The sequence below is a fragment of the Plectropomus leopardus genome, chromosome 5 (assembly GCF_008729295.1).
Source record: "Plectropomus leopardus isolate mb chromosome 5, YSFRI_Pleo_2.0, whole genome shotgun sequence".
NCBI lineage: Eukaryota > Metazoa > Chordata > Actinopteri > Perciformes > Serranidae > Plectropomus > Plectropomus leopardus.
In genome coordinates, this window is record NC_056467.1 from 10841705 (window position 1) to 10859027 (window position 17323).

A 17323-nucleotide genomic window follows, 5' to 3' on the forward strand; every position below is an offset into this window, starting at 1 on the left:
CACATGAAACAGTTACTGTATAAAAGTCTGCCTGTAGGCATTTTCAGTTTCTACAAATCTCAAATATTCCCTTTATGGAGTTATTAAAACGCTCAGTCTTTCTTTTTTTTAGTCTTTAATTATTGATCATCTCTGTAGGACACAGGGAAGACAGACTTACAGTAACATCAAAGGGAGTAACTTACAGTAATATTAAGTATCTGATGGAGCCTCTTTGTGATATGTCGGTATGAAGCGGCTTAAATCTGAGAACACTGAGCAATCATTGCTCAGTTTATGAACTGGTCAAACCTGATGACGAGCCAAAGAAACTGGACAAACCACTCATAAAGATTGTTCACACCTTTTTACGCTGATTTTTTAAATCTATGACAGTCAGGAAGTAGCATACACTTTGAGAACAATTGGTAGTGATAAAATCTGAAGACTTCAGATTACATTTTTTTTACATATCACACATTGTATGGTTTTACTTGCACACTGTCAACACCTGCTGACCCAGATTTGAGAAAACCCAACTTTTTCAATCATGCCTAAATCATATTCAGAATCGGTTCAACGGTCGCACACTGTGTCCTCGCCTTCAGTGCCATGTACTGGGCTGACAACATTGCACCAGTAGGCGGTTTGATGCTGTTGTGGTAAAGACATGATGAACCTGACATTTCCGTCTCTGAGTGTCGTCATCAATTTACAGAGAGGAAAGAGCAGACGGCACTAAGGGATGGTGATCCATTTTTAGTTTTTTGGGGTTTTTTTTTTACAGATTTTAGGGGAAATTAATGTGGATAATATAATATACAGTTCCCAGTGCTGCATTAATTTTAATATTTTGTCACATACACAGCATGAATTAATTTGTCACGTGACTCAAGTCGCCGTTTGAAACTTTAAAATTCAATTACGAACTCTGTAAATGCCACGTAATGTAAAATAATGTACTGATTTTAGCCTTTAATCCGATGACAGCAGAAATCGTGTTTGCCAGGTCACCTTTTGTGATGCTGAAGAATTTGTGAAGAGGTTTAATGATTTAACAGAGCAGCAGACACGTCATGACAGGGTGTCACCAAAATCTCTTATGTGGGTGGCATTTTCACACACATTAGTCCAACGGTTTAGACTGAATGTACCTCAGTGACATGTGAACAGCTGATTATGGTTCTAACTAAACAAGTGAGCAGAGAGTGCAGGATCAGTGCTGATAAACACATCCATGATGGCACTAAATGTAGTAGCAAAGAAAGTTATAGATTTTTAGAGCCATGTATATCTAAATAAGAGAATACACAAAGCAAATGCATTATGTATTACTCACTTTCTCTATCTTTCTTAGGCGATCCAGCTTGGTCATCACAACTAAACTGTACTGGGGAGGAAAGTAAGTGAGAAACTCTCTCAAATTTGATTTCCAAGTCTGTTTGTCAACAGAAAATGTATAAGGAAGTCTCACTGACTGCCTTCACATGGACGTGAATAAACTTCTTATAAGGCTCCTTGTTCAGGATATGATGTTTACATGAGCACAAAGAAATCAGGTTATTCATGTTCCCTGTGTACATGAAAAATACTAATAACCGAGTTACAGATTACTGCAGTCTAGTTGCTCAGGTATTTAAAAAAAAAACAAACCAATAATGGGGGAGTGACAGAAGATATTAAACACGCCATTGTCCCACTAAACAAATTAACTGCTTATTTCTTCTCTCCACGACAGCTGTCTGCTCTGAGTGCATCCACTGCCTCACTTTCAACCTCATATGAACTCTACATAGGAGTTACTCACCTAACTTTACTCCTTAAAGGAGCTACGATACTCTTATAGCTCTGTCCTCACTTTGATTGACACCAGTCTGTCACTGTCATTACATATCGGATAGGGGAGAAAGTATGAAGACATGCAGCCTCTTTCATTACCAAAAGACAAACCTCATTTTCTTCATTGCTTTATAAGTGCCGCAATTTCCGCTGTTTGTGTTACATCACTTGGCTGAAGTTGCACCTGCACAGGTAGTTTGTGGCTCTCAATAACCAGGGTAAGGTAACACTAATCCAGCTTCTTTTAGAGTGCTCCAGCTAGCATATAGAGGTTTCTAAAAAAAGAAAATTGTGTTTACATGCTCAAACACATAAACAGCATATTCCAACAACCTGATCATATACGAGTTATTCATGTCCATGTAAACACACCGACAGAGATCAAGATCTGTATTTTAAGAGTGATCTAAAAAAATGTACATACATACAACATCACATTAAAACTTAGGCAAGGAGAGCGGTTATCAAATACAGACACTAACTAAAACATTAAAAAAGAAAAATAAGATGTAAAGCCTCAATGTCCAGAGGAGAAAAAACAAAAAGAGGAAATCAGTTCTCAAATTTATCGATAATTCCCTCATATCTTAGCTCAGTCTCATTCCCAGAGCATCAAATACAGCTGCTTTGTCATGCCCCAGGGCGTTTGATATTGGCAGTCTTCAGTGTCTTTATGAGACCACCGGGCTTTCAACTAACTCCAATGTAAACCCTTTACCAGCAACACACTGACACTGAGAGCAACTGATGTTGTAAAGGGCAAGAAAGTCCACTTAAGGCAGGAGGAAAGGAGATGAATAGGTCAAACACAACAGGACTTTCAGCCAAGAGACCACAACTAATATCCAGTGTGAAACCAAAAGTCAATGTTATTTTAAAATAATGCTGGTTGTTTCAACTGATGTGAGTCACACAATGTATTTACATCATATTACATTTTTTTTAAACCAAAAAAGGCGGCCATTTCACAACATTAACTACATGTTACAGTGTGTCTCAGCTCTGTGGCCTTTGTGTTGCTACGGTATGCAGAGAGGCCGGTGCAATTCATTGATATTTGATGACTTGTAATGAGAAAATATTATATATCTCTTGTTAACATTCAGCAGGTTCTGTGTGTAGCTCTGTTTCAAAGACAGTTGTACTTTCTCCTCCCAACACCTCAATTTTTCTCTGTAACAACCTGAGCAACGTGATGTCACAAACAGTCACCAGTCCAATAACCATCGCAGGAACCAGTTCCTCTGCAGAGTGTGGAAAAAAGGAGAGAGAGGGAGGATAAAGAAATCTGTTTTATAACACACACACAAACACACACACACACACACACACACACACACACACACTCTCACACTCACACTTCTTGGCAGAAACTGTCCCAACTGGGTCTGATGATAAGGATGAAGGTATTCTCCCCAGTCCTGAGCACTCCTTCATCCCTGTGAGGAAAGATTCGGTCCTCCACCTCTCTCCTCCAGAGTTTGGATGCATAATGATGCTGAACAGTTGAACGTGCACTGACCCATTTACATAAAACAGCCTGATTTGCACATTCTCATATCATGCCCCCTCAAAAAGTGATGACTTTTAGTCTGCTTGGAGAGCTAGATGACTGATGTTTAAAAGTTGATGAAGTACCAGAAAGTTCAGATAATATTAAAGTCATTTTAATGCACTGACAGCCACAAACACAGCAACATACGATACACAAGAATAAAATGGTTCATACACCCACTCATGCTGTCTGTTCAGTCATTTACATTGTTTGTTAGATGACACTTTGCAAGAGGGAGGTGACAAGAGCACAAAAATAAAAGCTAAGTCTTTTTACAGCCTTGTCCGTGGGATATAATGTGCTCATAGAACAACACCCAAAAGTGAATTGTTGACTGAAAAAGATTGACAGTGAAGCTTATCATTGGTTTGCATTTGTCTCATCAGAGCAGAGACAGAGAGAGGACTGTCCAGGAAACACATTATTGAAGGTAAGACTTGAAAACACACACGCACAAGATGATCAAAACAACTTAAGACTATTTTACTTTAAAAAAGCCTTAAATAAATGGGTTTTTTTTTACTACACAGTGCTTTATTGAGTCAGTTTATTGTGAGTTTATTGAGTTACTACGGCCACTTTTCATTGTCTCTCTGTGTCTCTCAGGTCTTAAAGGCTCTCTACAAAGGATGCAGTTGGAGTACGTGGATGTAGTTTTTGCAAACCGCCCGGACAGCAATACTCCCATGGAGGGTGAGTCAGCCAATAAACAATCAATTTTACACCTAGGCAACCAAATCAATTGTCATTAACAATGTCAAGCAAGGGGAAGTGACGCTTCTTAGTGTTTTACTCAAGTTTTATGCATCTGAGTTTGTGATTATTTGTTTTGGCATTTATGATTTGGGATACTGCCTTTGCTGTTTTGCAGCAGAATGAGTTTACAGTTCTGAATCAGATTTTGATTGAGCTGCGACTTGAGCCTTACCAGTTCTCTGACATTGAAATAAACTGTGGATGTCTGGTGTGTGCATGTGTTATAATAACAATGAAACCATGTTAAGCAGCATTTTTAACCTTTTCAGGATTTATGTGGTTTTTGTTTAGCAACCAGAAAGAGAGGTTGTTGATAGGTTGTTCACTGGCTGGAGGGCAGCTGTGTACTTGGGAAAGAAATTAGAGTCCCAAAATAACAAAATATTGAATCCAAACACAATGCCTTTGCTGGAAACACTGTTTAGATTTTCCCCCCTCAGTGTCTATATGCTGTTTTTTCACCAGAGGAATTATTTGTGTTCATGTTATAATGAAGCAGATTTCTAAGCCCTCCAAAACTGTTCTTCAGTACAGCTAAAGTGAGGCAGGCAGCCCTGTATAATTCATTATCAAGAAGTTGCTTATTGATATGCATATTAGTAGTGTATTGGCTTCTCATTAGTCATCATGTATTAAATGTGTACTTTTGAGGTCTACTGGTAAAGCAAATTAATTAGTTTTTTTTCTCAGTCCTTTATAAATTAGTGTTCATAGCTAACCAATAAGGCCATTACATGTTTATCAGTTATTTGCTTCTGTTCTTGCTTTGCTCACAGTTCCTACTATCCTTCAGTGGGGGTTTTATCATGAATGTAATTAGACTTTCTGGATAACTTTAATGCATAACTCAGCCCATATATTCCCAATATTGAAGACTTATATGCCTCTGACAATTTATATAAATGACAAGCTGAGTAATGAGTTTATTTTGTAACTTGTGACAGTTTGCATGTGATTGCTAGTTTGAAAGCAGAACTTTGATATTTTATATGATATTTGATATTATTTATGTTCATGTTTTCAGTATGAAAACAAAACTTCCATAATTTAATATAGCAGCGAAACATATAACGCATTCACACACACACAACTTGATTTTTCACTTTTCTCTTGCCTCTTTATTGATTTCTGCTGTCCTGCAAACTCAGCGTAGTTTTTCCCACCATCTGCACTCACTGTTCATTTGCTATTTAATTCTTTCAACTATTAGATCTATTGCTCATCCCTCCTCAAACTTGTTTTGAACTCCCTCTTCCTCTCTCTTGTTATTTTGGCCGGATATTTAGATGAGTAGCATTTAAATGGGAGTGCAGTGTGCACAATCACAGCGTGTTGCTGGAGTTGGATGGGAGGCGGGCGTGAGGGAGGGATGGAGAGGAAGGCAGAAGTAACAAGAAAGAGGAAAGAGATTGTTCACTTTGCTTAATACTGTTATTTCCCTCGACAGGATGGTATTTAGTAAGGCATCTTTGTTTCAGATTGTTAATTATCATTTGCCAAACTGAAAGGCGAGCAAAAAGTCAAGTCTTTTTAGGTCTTCTTGATTATATGCTCTTGTAGATCTATTCTTTAACTTCTCTTCCTCCTCTCTGTTGCCAACCTTCTTCTTTTCTGTCAGTGTTTCCTTTGACCTTCATATTCTGTCTTCCCGCCAAAATTCATTTATGCAGAGTGAAAGACAAGAGTCCTGCCACATTCAAGGATTGCTGTATAATTGGAGTGAGTGCAGGGCGACGATGAATAACCTTAATGACAGTCCTAATCTGAGTTTTTGTTGGCTCGTGCAGTCAGCAGTGTTGGAGCTAATTGCGTCATTAAAAATGCAGCGGCTGGAGTGTGATCAGAGAGGCTTCAGTATGTGAGCGTGTTAGTTTGTCCCTGGAGTTGTTAGGGACGGGTGATGAGCCATCGGCAGGTAAGAGAGACTCGAGGAGTCGGGTGGTCTCTGAGGAGTTTGTTTTTTCAACTTGATCAGTTTGTAAAGGCCTTTCATCTAAGGTTTCGCTCTTAATTTTCTTACTCTGGTTTCCTTGATCTTTTTGACTCCTGAGTGCGTCAGCAAACCCATTCATCAACGCCTGCCTCCTCATTGTTTCTATTTTTCCTTTGTATTTTTTACTGTTTATTTTCTGGGTTTCTGGGTTTCATCCATCTTCTCTCTCTGCCTTTGGCTTTGGCTCTTCATGAGGCTTGGCTGCTGTCGATTCATGCTGCCTGCCTCTGGGCAAGTTACTTCTCAAGTTCTTTAACGTCATCTAAAAAAGAAGAAAACAAACATTTTCTCAGTCATTTTTTCTTTCAGTGCCACCTTTTTCTTCTGTTATTATATGTGAATCACAAGTGTGTTAGGACTGGATATAATGAACACATAGGAAAGAAAGGCACTAAAGTACTCTGTGATTTGGTTACTTCCTCTGAAGATTTCTTGTGGTTACTTCCAAATAAAGTGGTTATATTTCTATCTCCTGAGTGAGACTGATGTCCCCCCAGAGACATATTTCAAATAAGTAACTGTGATATTGATTGTAATTTTGGATCACACAAAATAGTCTGTCCTACGCCTCCTCTCACTCAGTAAGCCTAAATTATGTCTATTAAATTTTAAAATGTACTCTACTCTGTGAATTATGGCTTTAATTTATGCATTGAATTTTCATGAATCCTTAAAAACTGCTTCAAGAAAGAGAGAAACACAATGAGAAGTGTTTGGGCTTTTTTATATATATAATTGCTGATTAGTTTCTGTGTTTCCTCAGACTCTCGGGAACATAGCCTAAAACACTGAACCATTTTGTTGAATGAATTTTGAATGTGCTAAAAGTTGATCCAGCGGGGGGCGGCTGTGTTTTGGTTTTTTTTAGAGTGCAGCTGAAGGTGTGCAGCTGAACAGTGTAAACTGTTGAGAGGAGCATTTCAGGATAAGTGCTGCTGCTTTTTCAAAGAAATCCTGTCATTACTGTCTGTTACTATCACTGAACAGGCTGGAATCAATCAGTTCGTTGTGTTGATCCACTGACTGATGCGATGCTGGCATGTGTATATCTCTGCAGAGATCGTTCGGGCCATGACCTATGTGATCAACCAGGGCATGGCGATGTACTGGGGGACTTCTCGGTGGACAGCCATGGAAATCATGGTAAGCAGAATGGAACTTTTGGGTTTATTTCTGTATTGGAGACTATTTATCTAATGACAACTGTCTTTTGGATTAAAAAAGAATTAACATATGCAGGTAGGTCATTTATTTACTTGGTAAATATCTTCTTTATGTATTAAAGGTTGTTCTTGAGCGCTGGCCAAGCAAAGTTTGTGAACAACACAAAGAGCAGACAGAGTGTTCACTTCAATAAAAAATTCAATTAATTAATATAATTGGCTACTGTACTGCAGTTTTAAACTCACATCAGCTAGTGAGAAGTAAGGTCCTATTCTGGTGGGCACAATATCTCAAGAGTGCCTTGAAGGATTTTTATTTAAATTTGGCACAAACGTCCACTTCGACTCAATGATGGCCAAAGGTCAAGGTCATCGTGATCTTGCTTCTGTCTGATTCTCGTGAACAGGATATATTAAGAAGGCCTTGAGGAAATTTACTCAGATTTGGCACAAATGTCCACTTGGATTCAAAAATGACCTGATTAGAATCTGGTGGTCAAAGGTCACTGTCAGCTCACAAAACATGTTTTTGGCCATAACTTAATAATTCATAAGAAAATGTTGACAAAATTTCAGCTTCACTGTAACATCATAATGTTCTGCAAAAACAAGTTTCTGGTCATTATTCAACGTAATATCTCAGGAACAGAAGGGGAGACATTTGGTCAGATAATGAATTGGTGACATTAATCTTGGGTGTCCACCTTGAAACTTGGCTGATAGCATAGATCTTCTATGCTGCCGGGTTGAAGATGTGTGTAAATCATCCATAGACATGGATGTGCAACTTGACAGGTTTGCAGAGGCACACAGCTGCAAGGTGGTAATTTTAGTTTGTAAAAGTTTCATGCTGCTTTCGCAGATTTAATTTCATATTCCACTGATTAGAATAAGAGAAACCTGAATAAAAACCTTGTATTTGTTCTAAAAAGACCATTGATTCAATGATCCACTGAATAAACTCTTAAGAAGCTATAGATACACTAGTTGTGTCCTATATCTTGACATATTTAAGCCAATTTTAGCAGCTTATCATCATCTCTTTGAACACATCGCTCATGCATAGTCATGGTTGCAAAAGAGTAATGAAAGGAAGGATGAAGTGGGAGGAAAATGGAAAGTCGGACTTTATACAAGTGAGAGGACAAACAGGTTTTTCTGGGAAGTGTTCCCACAGAGGCCCAGCGGTTTCCTCCGTCTGTGTTTCCTCTTCCTGTCAGAAACAATCTACCTCCTGTTTCAACTCTGGCTGCAGTAATGAATACAATACATACAGGGAGTACGAGGCCACAGCAGAACATTATAAAATGATCACATGCCGTAAGTGACATTCAGGGACCTAACACCCATTCTGTCTTCTCTCTGGTGTGTTTCTCACCCTCTCCCTCCCCCTCTGAGCACAGCGCATTGTGTTGACATCCTCTCTCTCTGATTACGGTGCAAAGGAGCAGATATCTTTGTAGAACACAAGCCAAGATGAAAGCCATGTAATTTAGATAGCATCAATAATGAAGGGGGGTAAACACATCTAATAAGTGTATGTGTTACGGCAGCAGTACAGTATGCACACACTCACACATACACACACACAGAGCTACATGCAAGGCTGCACACGCAGGCTCGAGGCACATGTCATGGGTTGCAGCACAGGAGGGCAACATGTAATTTGTAAGTTGAGTGATGGCACCGACAGTATCGTTGTGTTATGCTGAATAGATTTTCCTTTCTTTTACTTCTCTCTCATCCTGACACGTGTTTCACTGCATCAGACTATAAAAGTGAAAGAGTCGGGAGCATTTAAAGAAGCAACACAATGACGTGTTTCCTTTGGCATGTGTTTCTTGAAGGACACATGGAAATCCAGATAAGAAGCAAGAGAAGAAAGTTTGAATATGATGCCTTCGGGAGTTGCGATATGGAATATTGATTGGGTGACTTACTGTGAGCCCTGCATTTGAATTTGTGCCACACTCCCACAAGCTGATTAATACTCTCTATCATCTTTCCCTGAGTTTAACCCATCAATATCTATGGCTTCTAACTTTTGCTCTTGACCATCATCATTTCTTTTATTCTTTTATCCTCACAGAAAAGAAAACAAGTGTGTTAATGCAGTGTTACATTAAACCCCACATAAGAGGATGTTGTTGCTGCAGTGAGATCCGACATCATAACAACCATTCATTAATTCTGTCCTCCTTTTTTTATCTTTAGGAGGCGTATTCAGTGGCAAGGCAGTTTAATCTGATCCCTCCAGTGTGTGAGCAGGCGGAGTATCATCTCTTCCAGAGGGAGAAAGTAGAAGTGCAGCTGCCTGAACTTTATCACAAGATAGGCAAGTATTCTTCGTGTGTGTGTGTGTGTGTGTGTTAGTCAATCAATGCCTCATGATAAAATTTATTGTCAACTTCGCACAAACATCCCATGATGAGAACATTCTTGCACTGTTTGTCATAGACGAGTAAAATCAAGGAATTAATTATACTAATCTCTATCGTTCTCTGTCGCTGAAACCCTTTGAGTTAATCATTTCGTCTTTTTTCTTCTTCTCATACGTTCTCACTTTCCTGGCACTGTTCTCGCACATTTTTTCACACCCTCTTCCTTTGACGCATCTTAATAAAACTCCTCCTGTTTATCTCCCTATGATGGTCTCCATGGTGACAGGAGTTGGGGCGATGACGTGGTCACCGCTGGCGTGCGGCATCATTACGGGAAAATATGAAAATGGCATTCCTGAATCTTCCAGGGCCTCCATGAAGGTAGGCAAACTCAGCTTGATGATAAGTTTGTTTTCCTGGTGTACAACACATGCTCAGTTCCCAAAATAGAATGAGCACATGATTCGAAGTAAAGGCTTTGATCCATAACAGACTTAATCAGTGCTAAACTAGACAGCTTTGTGTAACCTAGTTACAGTTAGATATCTCCTGGATGTTCTCCATCTTGTTTCACAGTTCATGCTTTGGCATGGACCTCATAGTTTTATCTACAATCACATCAGACCAGGCTGTTGTTTTTATCTCCGGTCCTCCTGCACCTGCTGCTGCTTGTCACAGCCAACTTGGGTTAAAGGGACAGTTCACCCCAAAATCGAAAATGCATGTTTTTCCTCCTACCTTTAGTGCTATTTATCAATCTAGTTTGAGATAGATGGAGATATCGGGCATAGAAATGTCTGCCTTCACTCTAGTATCATGGAACTAGAGCACTCAGTTTGTAGTGCTGCTACAAACTCAAATTGCCATAAAAACATTTGAAAAGCTCAACAGCAATTTCTCTTTTCAGAAATCACGGCCCGGTTACTCAAGATAATCCACAGATTGTTGTGAGCAGTTTTTTAGGAGCTATTTTATTTCTACTGAACAACACCAACCATATCATCGTGCAGAAGGAAGCATGTTGCAGACAAACACTGCTGAGGTTGAAAAACCTGCATTTGCAGTTCTTGAAACATTAAAACATCTGTTTGCATATCGTCTTAAACATGCAGCCCAAATATGTTTGCTTTAATATATTTTTATAAAGTTAACTGAAGTTGATCAGTTACAATGGTGGTTCCCAACCTTTATGGCTTTTGACCCCTAAAGTGGAGCGTTGTCCTCTGATGACCCAATGTCGCAGGTTTGTACATGACTAATGAGAAGTTTTCTCCCTCAGACTGTTAACACTAAAGGATTTTTAGGGGTCTGAAGAGATGGAAATGTCAAGTGTTTGACAAGAGAAGAATGAAACATAATTAGCAATTGTTATTAATTATTTGTCTAATACATCATTTTTAATTGTTATATCTTACCGTAATTGAATCCCCAAACATATTTTCTTACAAACAAGTGGAAAATCTGCAGGCATCTGTAGGATTGTTTCAAGAAAGAAAGAAGCCAAGAGAAGAAGCAGGCACCAGCTGGACTGAAAAATAACAAACAAAAATGCTTCAAACAAATTAGTTTAAATTCAAATAAGACGGATTTATTCAAACTGCATTGGCAGATTTCTTCACCTGTTTTTAAAACATGAGTTTCAAGATTTACTCTAAGTTACAAACAAAAATGTCTTGGTAAGAAGGAGATTATTGAAGGGACCTTGTGGCCAATAAATGACTGTATCTCATGTTATGAACCACAGATAAAGGGGCCAGAATCCCTTTGGACGACTGTCAACACTTTTTTTTTATGATTTAATGCCACTACAGTAGTTAAAAATAACATTAGGCCTATGTCTCTGATGCTTTTAATATTTATTAAAATTACACTGCATGTGATTTTGACTTTTCTCTCATCTGTTACTTCACTTCTTTACCCGTTGCCTTTTTCCTCTCATTAAGTACTATAATTACTTCCTCCTTTTGGATCTGTCTCTCCTCTGTTTCTTTGTCTCAAACCCTTTCCTTCCCTTCGCTCACTCTCTGTCCTCTCCTCTCTCCAGTCGTATCAGTGGTTGAAGGAGAAAATAGTAAGTGAGGATGGAAGAAAGCAACAAGCCAAGCTGAAAGAGCTCAACCACATTGCAGAGAAACTGGGCTGCACTCTGCCTCAACTGGCTGTGGGTAAGACTTCACCTTCTTATTGCAAAAACTGTGAAAGCAGCCTGAAGCAGGGCTTTGAAAACTCAGCTGCTTGGGGCCGTCAGACAGGAACCTGTCATAATGCAAGACGTGACCGATTTCACATTATCCTTTTTCACATGCACAATGTCTGCGTTTTCTTATTCTTTTTCAAGTGGGTTTGATTTTTCCCTCAAGCTTCCCACCGATACATGAACACAAAGACTTCTCAAATGTGTTTGTGCATTCAGCTGCATTATTGTGCACCGATAAAATATCTGAGCCGTAAATACAAACAAAACAAAAAAATGACTGGCAGTGTTGTGATGTTTAAGATTGGAAGTAAATTGACTAAAACAAACAAAAACCTTAAGTTTGTATGTAATGATAAATTGTCATATACATCTGGGAAGAGCAAATAGAGGACAAGACTGAAAGCTCAGTTTTACTTGTGCTCTGTTATGAGGCAATAATAAGCAGGAGTGCGCCATCAAGTGGGCTTTGCGTGAACATCAACCTCTCTCTCTCTCTCCAGCGTGGTGTTTAAGAAATGAAGGCGTGAGCTCAGTTCTTCTTGGAACATCCAACCCTGAACAGCTCACTGAGAACCTCGGAGCCATACAGGTGGGAACAAGCAGAAGCGCATGCACACACACACACACACACCCACACGCATACGGTAATGACCTCTATCCTCCAGCTTTATTAATTTCTAGATCAAAAAGTTTCCTCATATCCAAGTCTTTCTATCATGGATGTATTACTGAATGGGTCTACCGGGCACAGACTCAGGGACTCGAACTGTCAGGGGCCCCTGGCCTTCACCTGCAAAATGCCACTCAAATTAACATGTACCAACCAGACAGGAACTCAAAATAAATGCAGAGACACAGAGAAACCACAAACTGCTACAAATGAACTGCAAAGAGACACAAAACAACTAAAGAAACCCACTAAATGATCTCAGACAGACACAAAACACCCACAGAGACACAAAATCACAAAAAGATGCATAACTACAAAGAGACACAAAACATTAAAGAAGATTGAACACCTACAAAGTCTGTGTGTCTTGCTCCTATGTGCCCAGGGGCCCATTGTCTCAGAATCCAGCCATGCTCTTTACACATCAAGGTTTCTCTTTCTCTCCCTCGTGTCTCGCTGTATTTCTCACTTCCTTCCTGCCAGGCTTTTTACCAGTTTCACTCTGTCTCTTCTGCCCAGGTCCTTCCTAAGATGACGTCTCACGTGGTGTCTGAAATCGACCACATCCTGGGCAACAGACCATACAGTAAGAAAGACTACCGCTCTTAGGCCAGGCTGGTGCACTACAGAGAGGTCAGCCTTCCTACTCACCTTCCTACTTAACCACACTGCTACCATGGACCCACCCTTCAATGTTTAAGTCCATGGTTCTCTCCTTGGGCCCCACTCAGCTCCAGCGCACTTCAGCCTGGAACCGACAGCCTTGCTAAGCCCAGCATTGTCGTGCTCAGATCAGCTCTACCAGGTTCATCTCAGGTCCAGTCCAGCTCAGCCAAGAGATGCTTCACAAACTCAGCTTTTCGCAGCCTTAAACCTAACTTTGTCCATCTAAGTGAATCAAAACTGTCCCTCAACCAAGGTGTTAACACTTTCAGCACTGGTCCATTCAAATGTAACTATGCAGAGCTTACCCGTGCCCATGTAGATGTCTCAGTTCAACTCCATACAGGGGCCTTGTTAAGAAATAAATAATAAAAAATTCTGGCTTCTTTACGGTGTCAAGAACCGCTTCTAATAGTCTACAATAAACATGCACACATTTACAGTTGGGATTTGAGCAGTACAGCATGAAAAGCACTGCAAGAGGATTTCAAGTCAAAGTGCCTTGCTCAAGGGCACCTTGATAGTAGTTGTTGAGTGAAACGGTTTTGTTACTTATTCACTTTTCCTACCCGCATCCTCCCAATGACTCAGACCCTCAGGTCTCAAGCCTTTCCTCTCTAATGTCCAGACGTCCACCCAAAAGTAATTTAATTTGAGCACAAAATTCATACGGAGCACATATTTTATTCATGAAAATTGCTGAATACATCAGTATAAGCAACTCCAATTTATAAATTAGAGGTACCTTTGGAAAGCAGATGTGAAGAAGCTTTAGTTGCATGAACAACCTCAGTCAGTTAGTTAGCTTTCTTTCAATTGCTATGCAGTGCAGAAAACAAAATTACAACTTGAGCTTAATATTTGTACCTCTTATGTCAGAGGTATGTGCTCAAGTCGTGGGATGAGCTGTCTTTTTCAGTGAAAATACAAAATAAAATAGCTTTATGAATGAGGCCTCAACAAACCAGTTCCCTATTAGCTTGAATTTGCTTCAAACTACCTACCAAATGTATTCAGACTATATCCAGTAGAGCACAGAATAGTATTCAGTAGATATTACAGGCTGCAAATCCAGAGTATATTAACCAACAGGTGCATGTTTCTCCTGATATAGTGTGCCTCTCTATAGTTTTCTACAAAGCACATACTGAAACAACAGAAGGGAGTACTGCGAGCTAGTCAACTGTCCGTGACCGCCTGTGAAGCAAAGGATTGTGGTTCATCAGCGTCAGCGGGGTTGGGATTTTGTTAGGGGAGAGAGGGAAGCATGTCGCCCCTGTGTGGTCTTTTTCAGGAACTGCTGCTCTGCTTCAGTAGATTATAGAAGAGAGAAAAAACACTTTGCAAAAGAAGTGGACTCCTTTTCTCTCGGTTTGCGTTCGTTATGGAGACATTTGTCTCCTTTTCTGCCTGTGAACTGAACCTGCATCGCTGATTGCCTAAATGAATATTACAGAAAAGGACTTAAGCCTGTACCAAGCCTATGTAATGAAGAATGACTGACCTCCCAGCTGGTCATGGATACAGTAACTGCGAAAACTGCTTGTTAATGGAACAAAGAGGCAAAAGGCAAAGTGGGATGTGGCAAAGATTACAATATAGTACAGTATTTATTCTAGAATAGTTAATAGATAGAAATTTATTTTGACATTTTGAGATATTGTTTGGAGAATTATGATGATGTTACATGTACATACACTGTTAAGGCATACCTTGTAACATAGGCAAAATCATGAAGAAGCCTCTCATGCATAGGAGGACTTCACAGTACTGTATGGTTAATATATAAATAAGATGTAAATAGTTATTTTGTTTCTCCTCTGCAGAATCACTGCATCAGCTGCAGTGTTTGACTCACTCCTCATCCCATTGTTCTCACTGAATACATTGCTGGCTCCTGAAGGATATTTGATATAAGTATTATAAATATTTTTAAGGAGTAAAAGTCAGTTTCCGTTGTTGCATCGTGAAGTCATATTAGGAAATCTGTATTAATAATGGCATTATTTATAAAAGGGAGCCTCTGTTTAAATCTAAGCACTGACCTTGTATCATTATCTCCGAGCAGGTGGCTCAGCTCTTATTGTTCATGTTGCCTTCATGCGTCCTTGTTCTGGTTCTTTTTCATCTGGAAAACAAGCCATCACAGAGATCAGCAGAAATGTTGGCCAGGTTCCAATCGAGTCACTGTCTTGTCCTTGGTGTACATTTGTTGACTTGTAGCACAAACATTCTCCAGATTTTAATCAAAGGGAAGTTCTGTGTACGTTAACCTCTGCAAAAAGAAGCAAAGCAACATTAAGCAGTGTTTGGTTTATAGTTTATTTTAAGAAGTGCAGACTTGGATAATGAATAGATGTCCCTGTGATTCGCACTGACTTAATGTTTCATACAAAGAAATGTGATATGACCTCCTCCGAGTCATTATTGTAATGCAATCGACCAGCAATTAACTGCACTTTTCATTTAAGATACATCACATATATCCATCTGACTCTGCTCATCAAAACGTGGGCAATATGTGGTCGAATACTAAAGTAGTAGTTGGTGAACAAACTCAAAATATGTGTTGTGTACTAACATGTACTTTCAGTTTGGTTGCAAGTCAACAAGCTGCCTCTCAGTTTGAGGCAGTGACCAGGTTGGACTGAGGCCTGCTGGTGTGTGTCGAGACTTCTCCACCCAACAGAGTGCCTTGACTTGAGTCCCTCTACAGGAAAAAATTCAGGGATGTCTTTCATTATGACTTGTTAAGTGGTGTTTGGGTGTTGTCCTACAAACAAAGTGAGAATACAATAATATGTAAGCAGATTATTATATTATTAGATTGCTTAATGCAGTGTATGTTACCTATTACCAAATTTGGACAAAAATCTTTGAAAACAAAGCAGTCAAACCCCCAAAATACAGTTTGTATAAAGGTAACTTTGACAAATTGACAACTCAGCCCGACCCTACAGCTTGTTACAGTGTACAGCTTTGTTCCATCTTGGCCTTTATTTAAGCTGTTTCCCCAAAATGCGAGCTCAACGCAGGAAAACGAGCAGTGTTGGAGGAGTAGTTAACTACATGTAGTTCAATTAATAGTTTAACTACAAATCCTGGGTGCTTTTTCACAAGTTAACTACTTTGGGTCATAAGGTTTTTGTTCATTCTTGGCCTTTATTTAAGCTGTTTCCCCAAAATGCGAGCTCAACGCAGGAAAACGAGCAGTGTTGGAGGAGTAGTTAACTACATGTAGTTCAATTAATAGTTTAACTACAAATCCTGGGTGCTTTTTTGCAAAACAATATGGCACAGTGGAAAGCTCATAAAATTCTATTTTTCTTTCAAGTTTAGCCCCAAATATTTATTTATTTATTCTCAGGCTGCCTAGGAGAGGATTGTCCTGCCCCGAAGTCAAACACATCTACACTTTACTGAGTGTCAGTTCAGATGTACTTCTGTGTCACAGCAAGATTCCAGATTCAGACTGTGATCATTTCCTGTGATGTAGTTTAGATGTAGTTAAACTACTTTCTTTGAAAATAGTTTTTTTAAAAGCTAAAAAAATTGAGTAATAAAGATGTATTTTACCCTTTTAAAAGCTGAATCAACATCAGTTTTCTAGTGCTGTGTTCAGACAACCTCCACAAGTTTGAAAACCTTTCTTTTGAAAATATGAGGGGATAAAACATTAAGCAACTTCATAGAAAATATTCCAAAAATCACAAGAGATTAGTAGTAAATTATTCTCAATAACCTGGGGAAAATGTCCAGAAAACTAGACTTACAATTATCATAATTAGATGTTTAAATTTACATTACATAATTATTATAATTTTTAAGCACTTTTTTTTCAGGTCATGAATGGTTGGAAGGTCATGAACAATTTTCTAGCCAATTTTTGGGTAATTTCTTCTTAAGTTGCTTATTGTCTTCTTTCAATATATATTTATTGATTTATTATTTTAAAGAAATCCACTTAATTCTCTCAGGTTTTAAAGGGTTAACTACTTTTTATTGTAATGTAGCTAGTAGTTTAGTAAACTACAGTTTTAATGTAGTTTACCTAGCATTGGTTACAAGCAATCCAGCATTCCTATGGGTACCAGTGAAATGTAATGTAAACTGGTCCAAATATGTCA

At 39.0% G+C, this 17323-nt stretch overlaps 1 protein-coding gene across 1 annotated transcript in view; it reads left to right on the forward strand.

The window, feature by feature from the left end:
- The window catches only part of kcnab1a (potassium voltage-gated channel subfamily A regulatory beta subunit 1a), a 74345-nt gene extending 59579 nt beyond the window's left edge, over window positions 1-14766 (forward strand). The window contains exons 6-14 of the mRNA XM_042487339.1: window positions 1337-1381; window positions 3760-3803; window positions 3980-4066; window positions 7180-7265; window positions 9500-9620; window positions 9953-10047; window positions 11711-11831; window positions 12364-12452; window positions 13053-14766. Coding sequence (XP_042343273.1) covers window positions 1337-1381; window positions 3760-3803; window positions 3980-4066; window positions 7180-7265; window positions 9500-9620; window positions 9953-10047; window positions 11711-11831; window positions 12364-12452; window positions 13053-13142 — 778 coding nt within the window. The 3' untranslated portion in view covers window positions 13143-14766. The remainder of the gene's footprint in view (window positions 1-1336; window positions 1382-3759; window positions 3804-3979; window positions 4067-7179; window positions 7266-9499; window positions 9621-9952; window positions 10048-11710; window positions 11832-12363; window positions 12453-13052) is intronic.
- Window positions 14767-17323: the final 2557 nt, after the last annotated feature.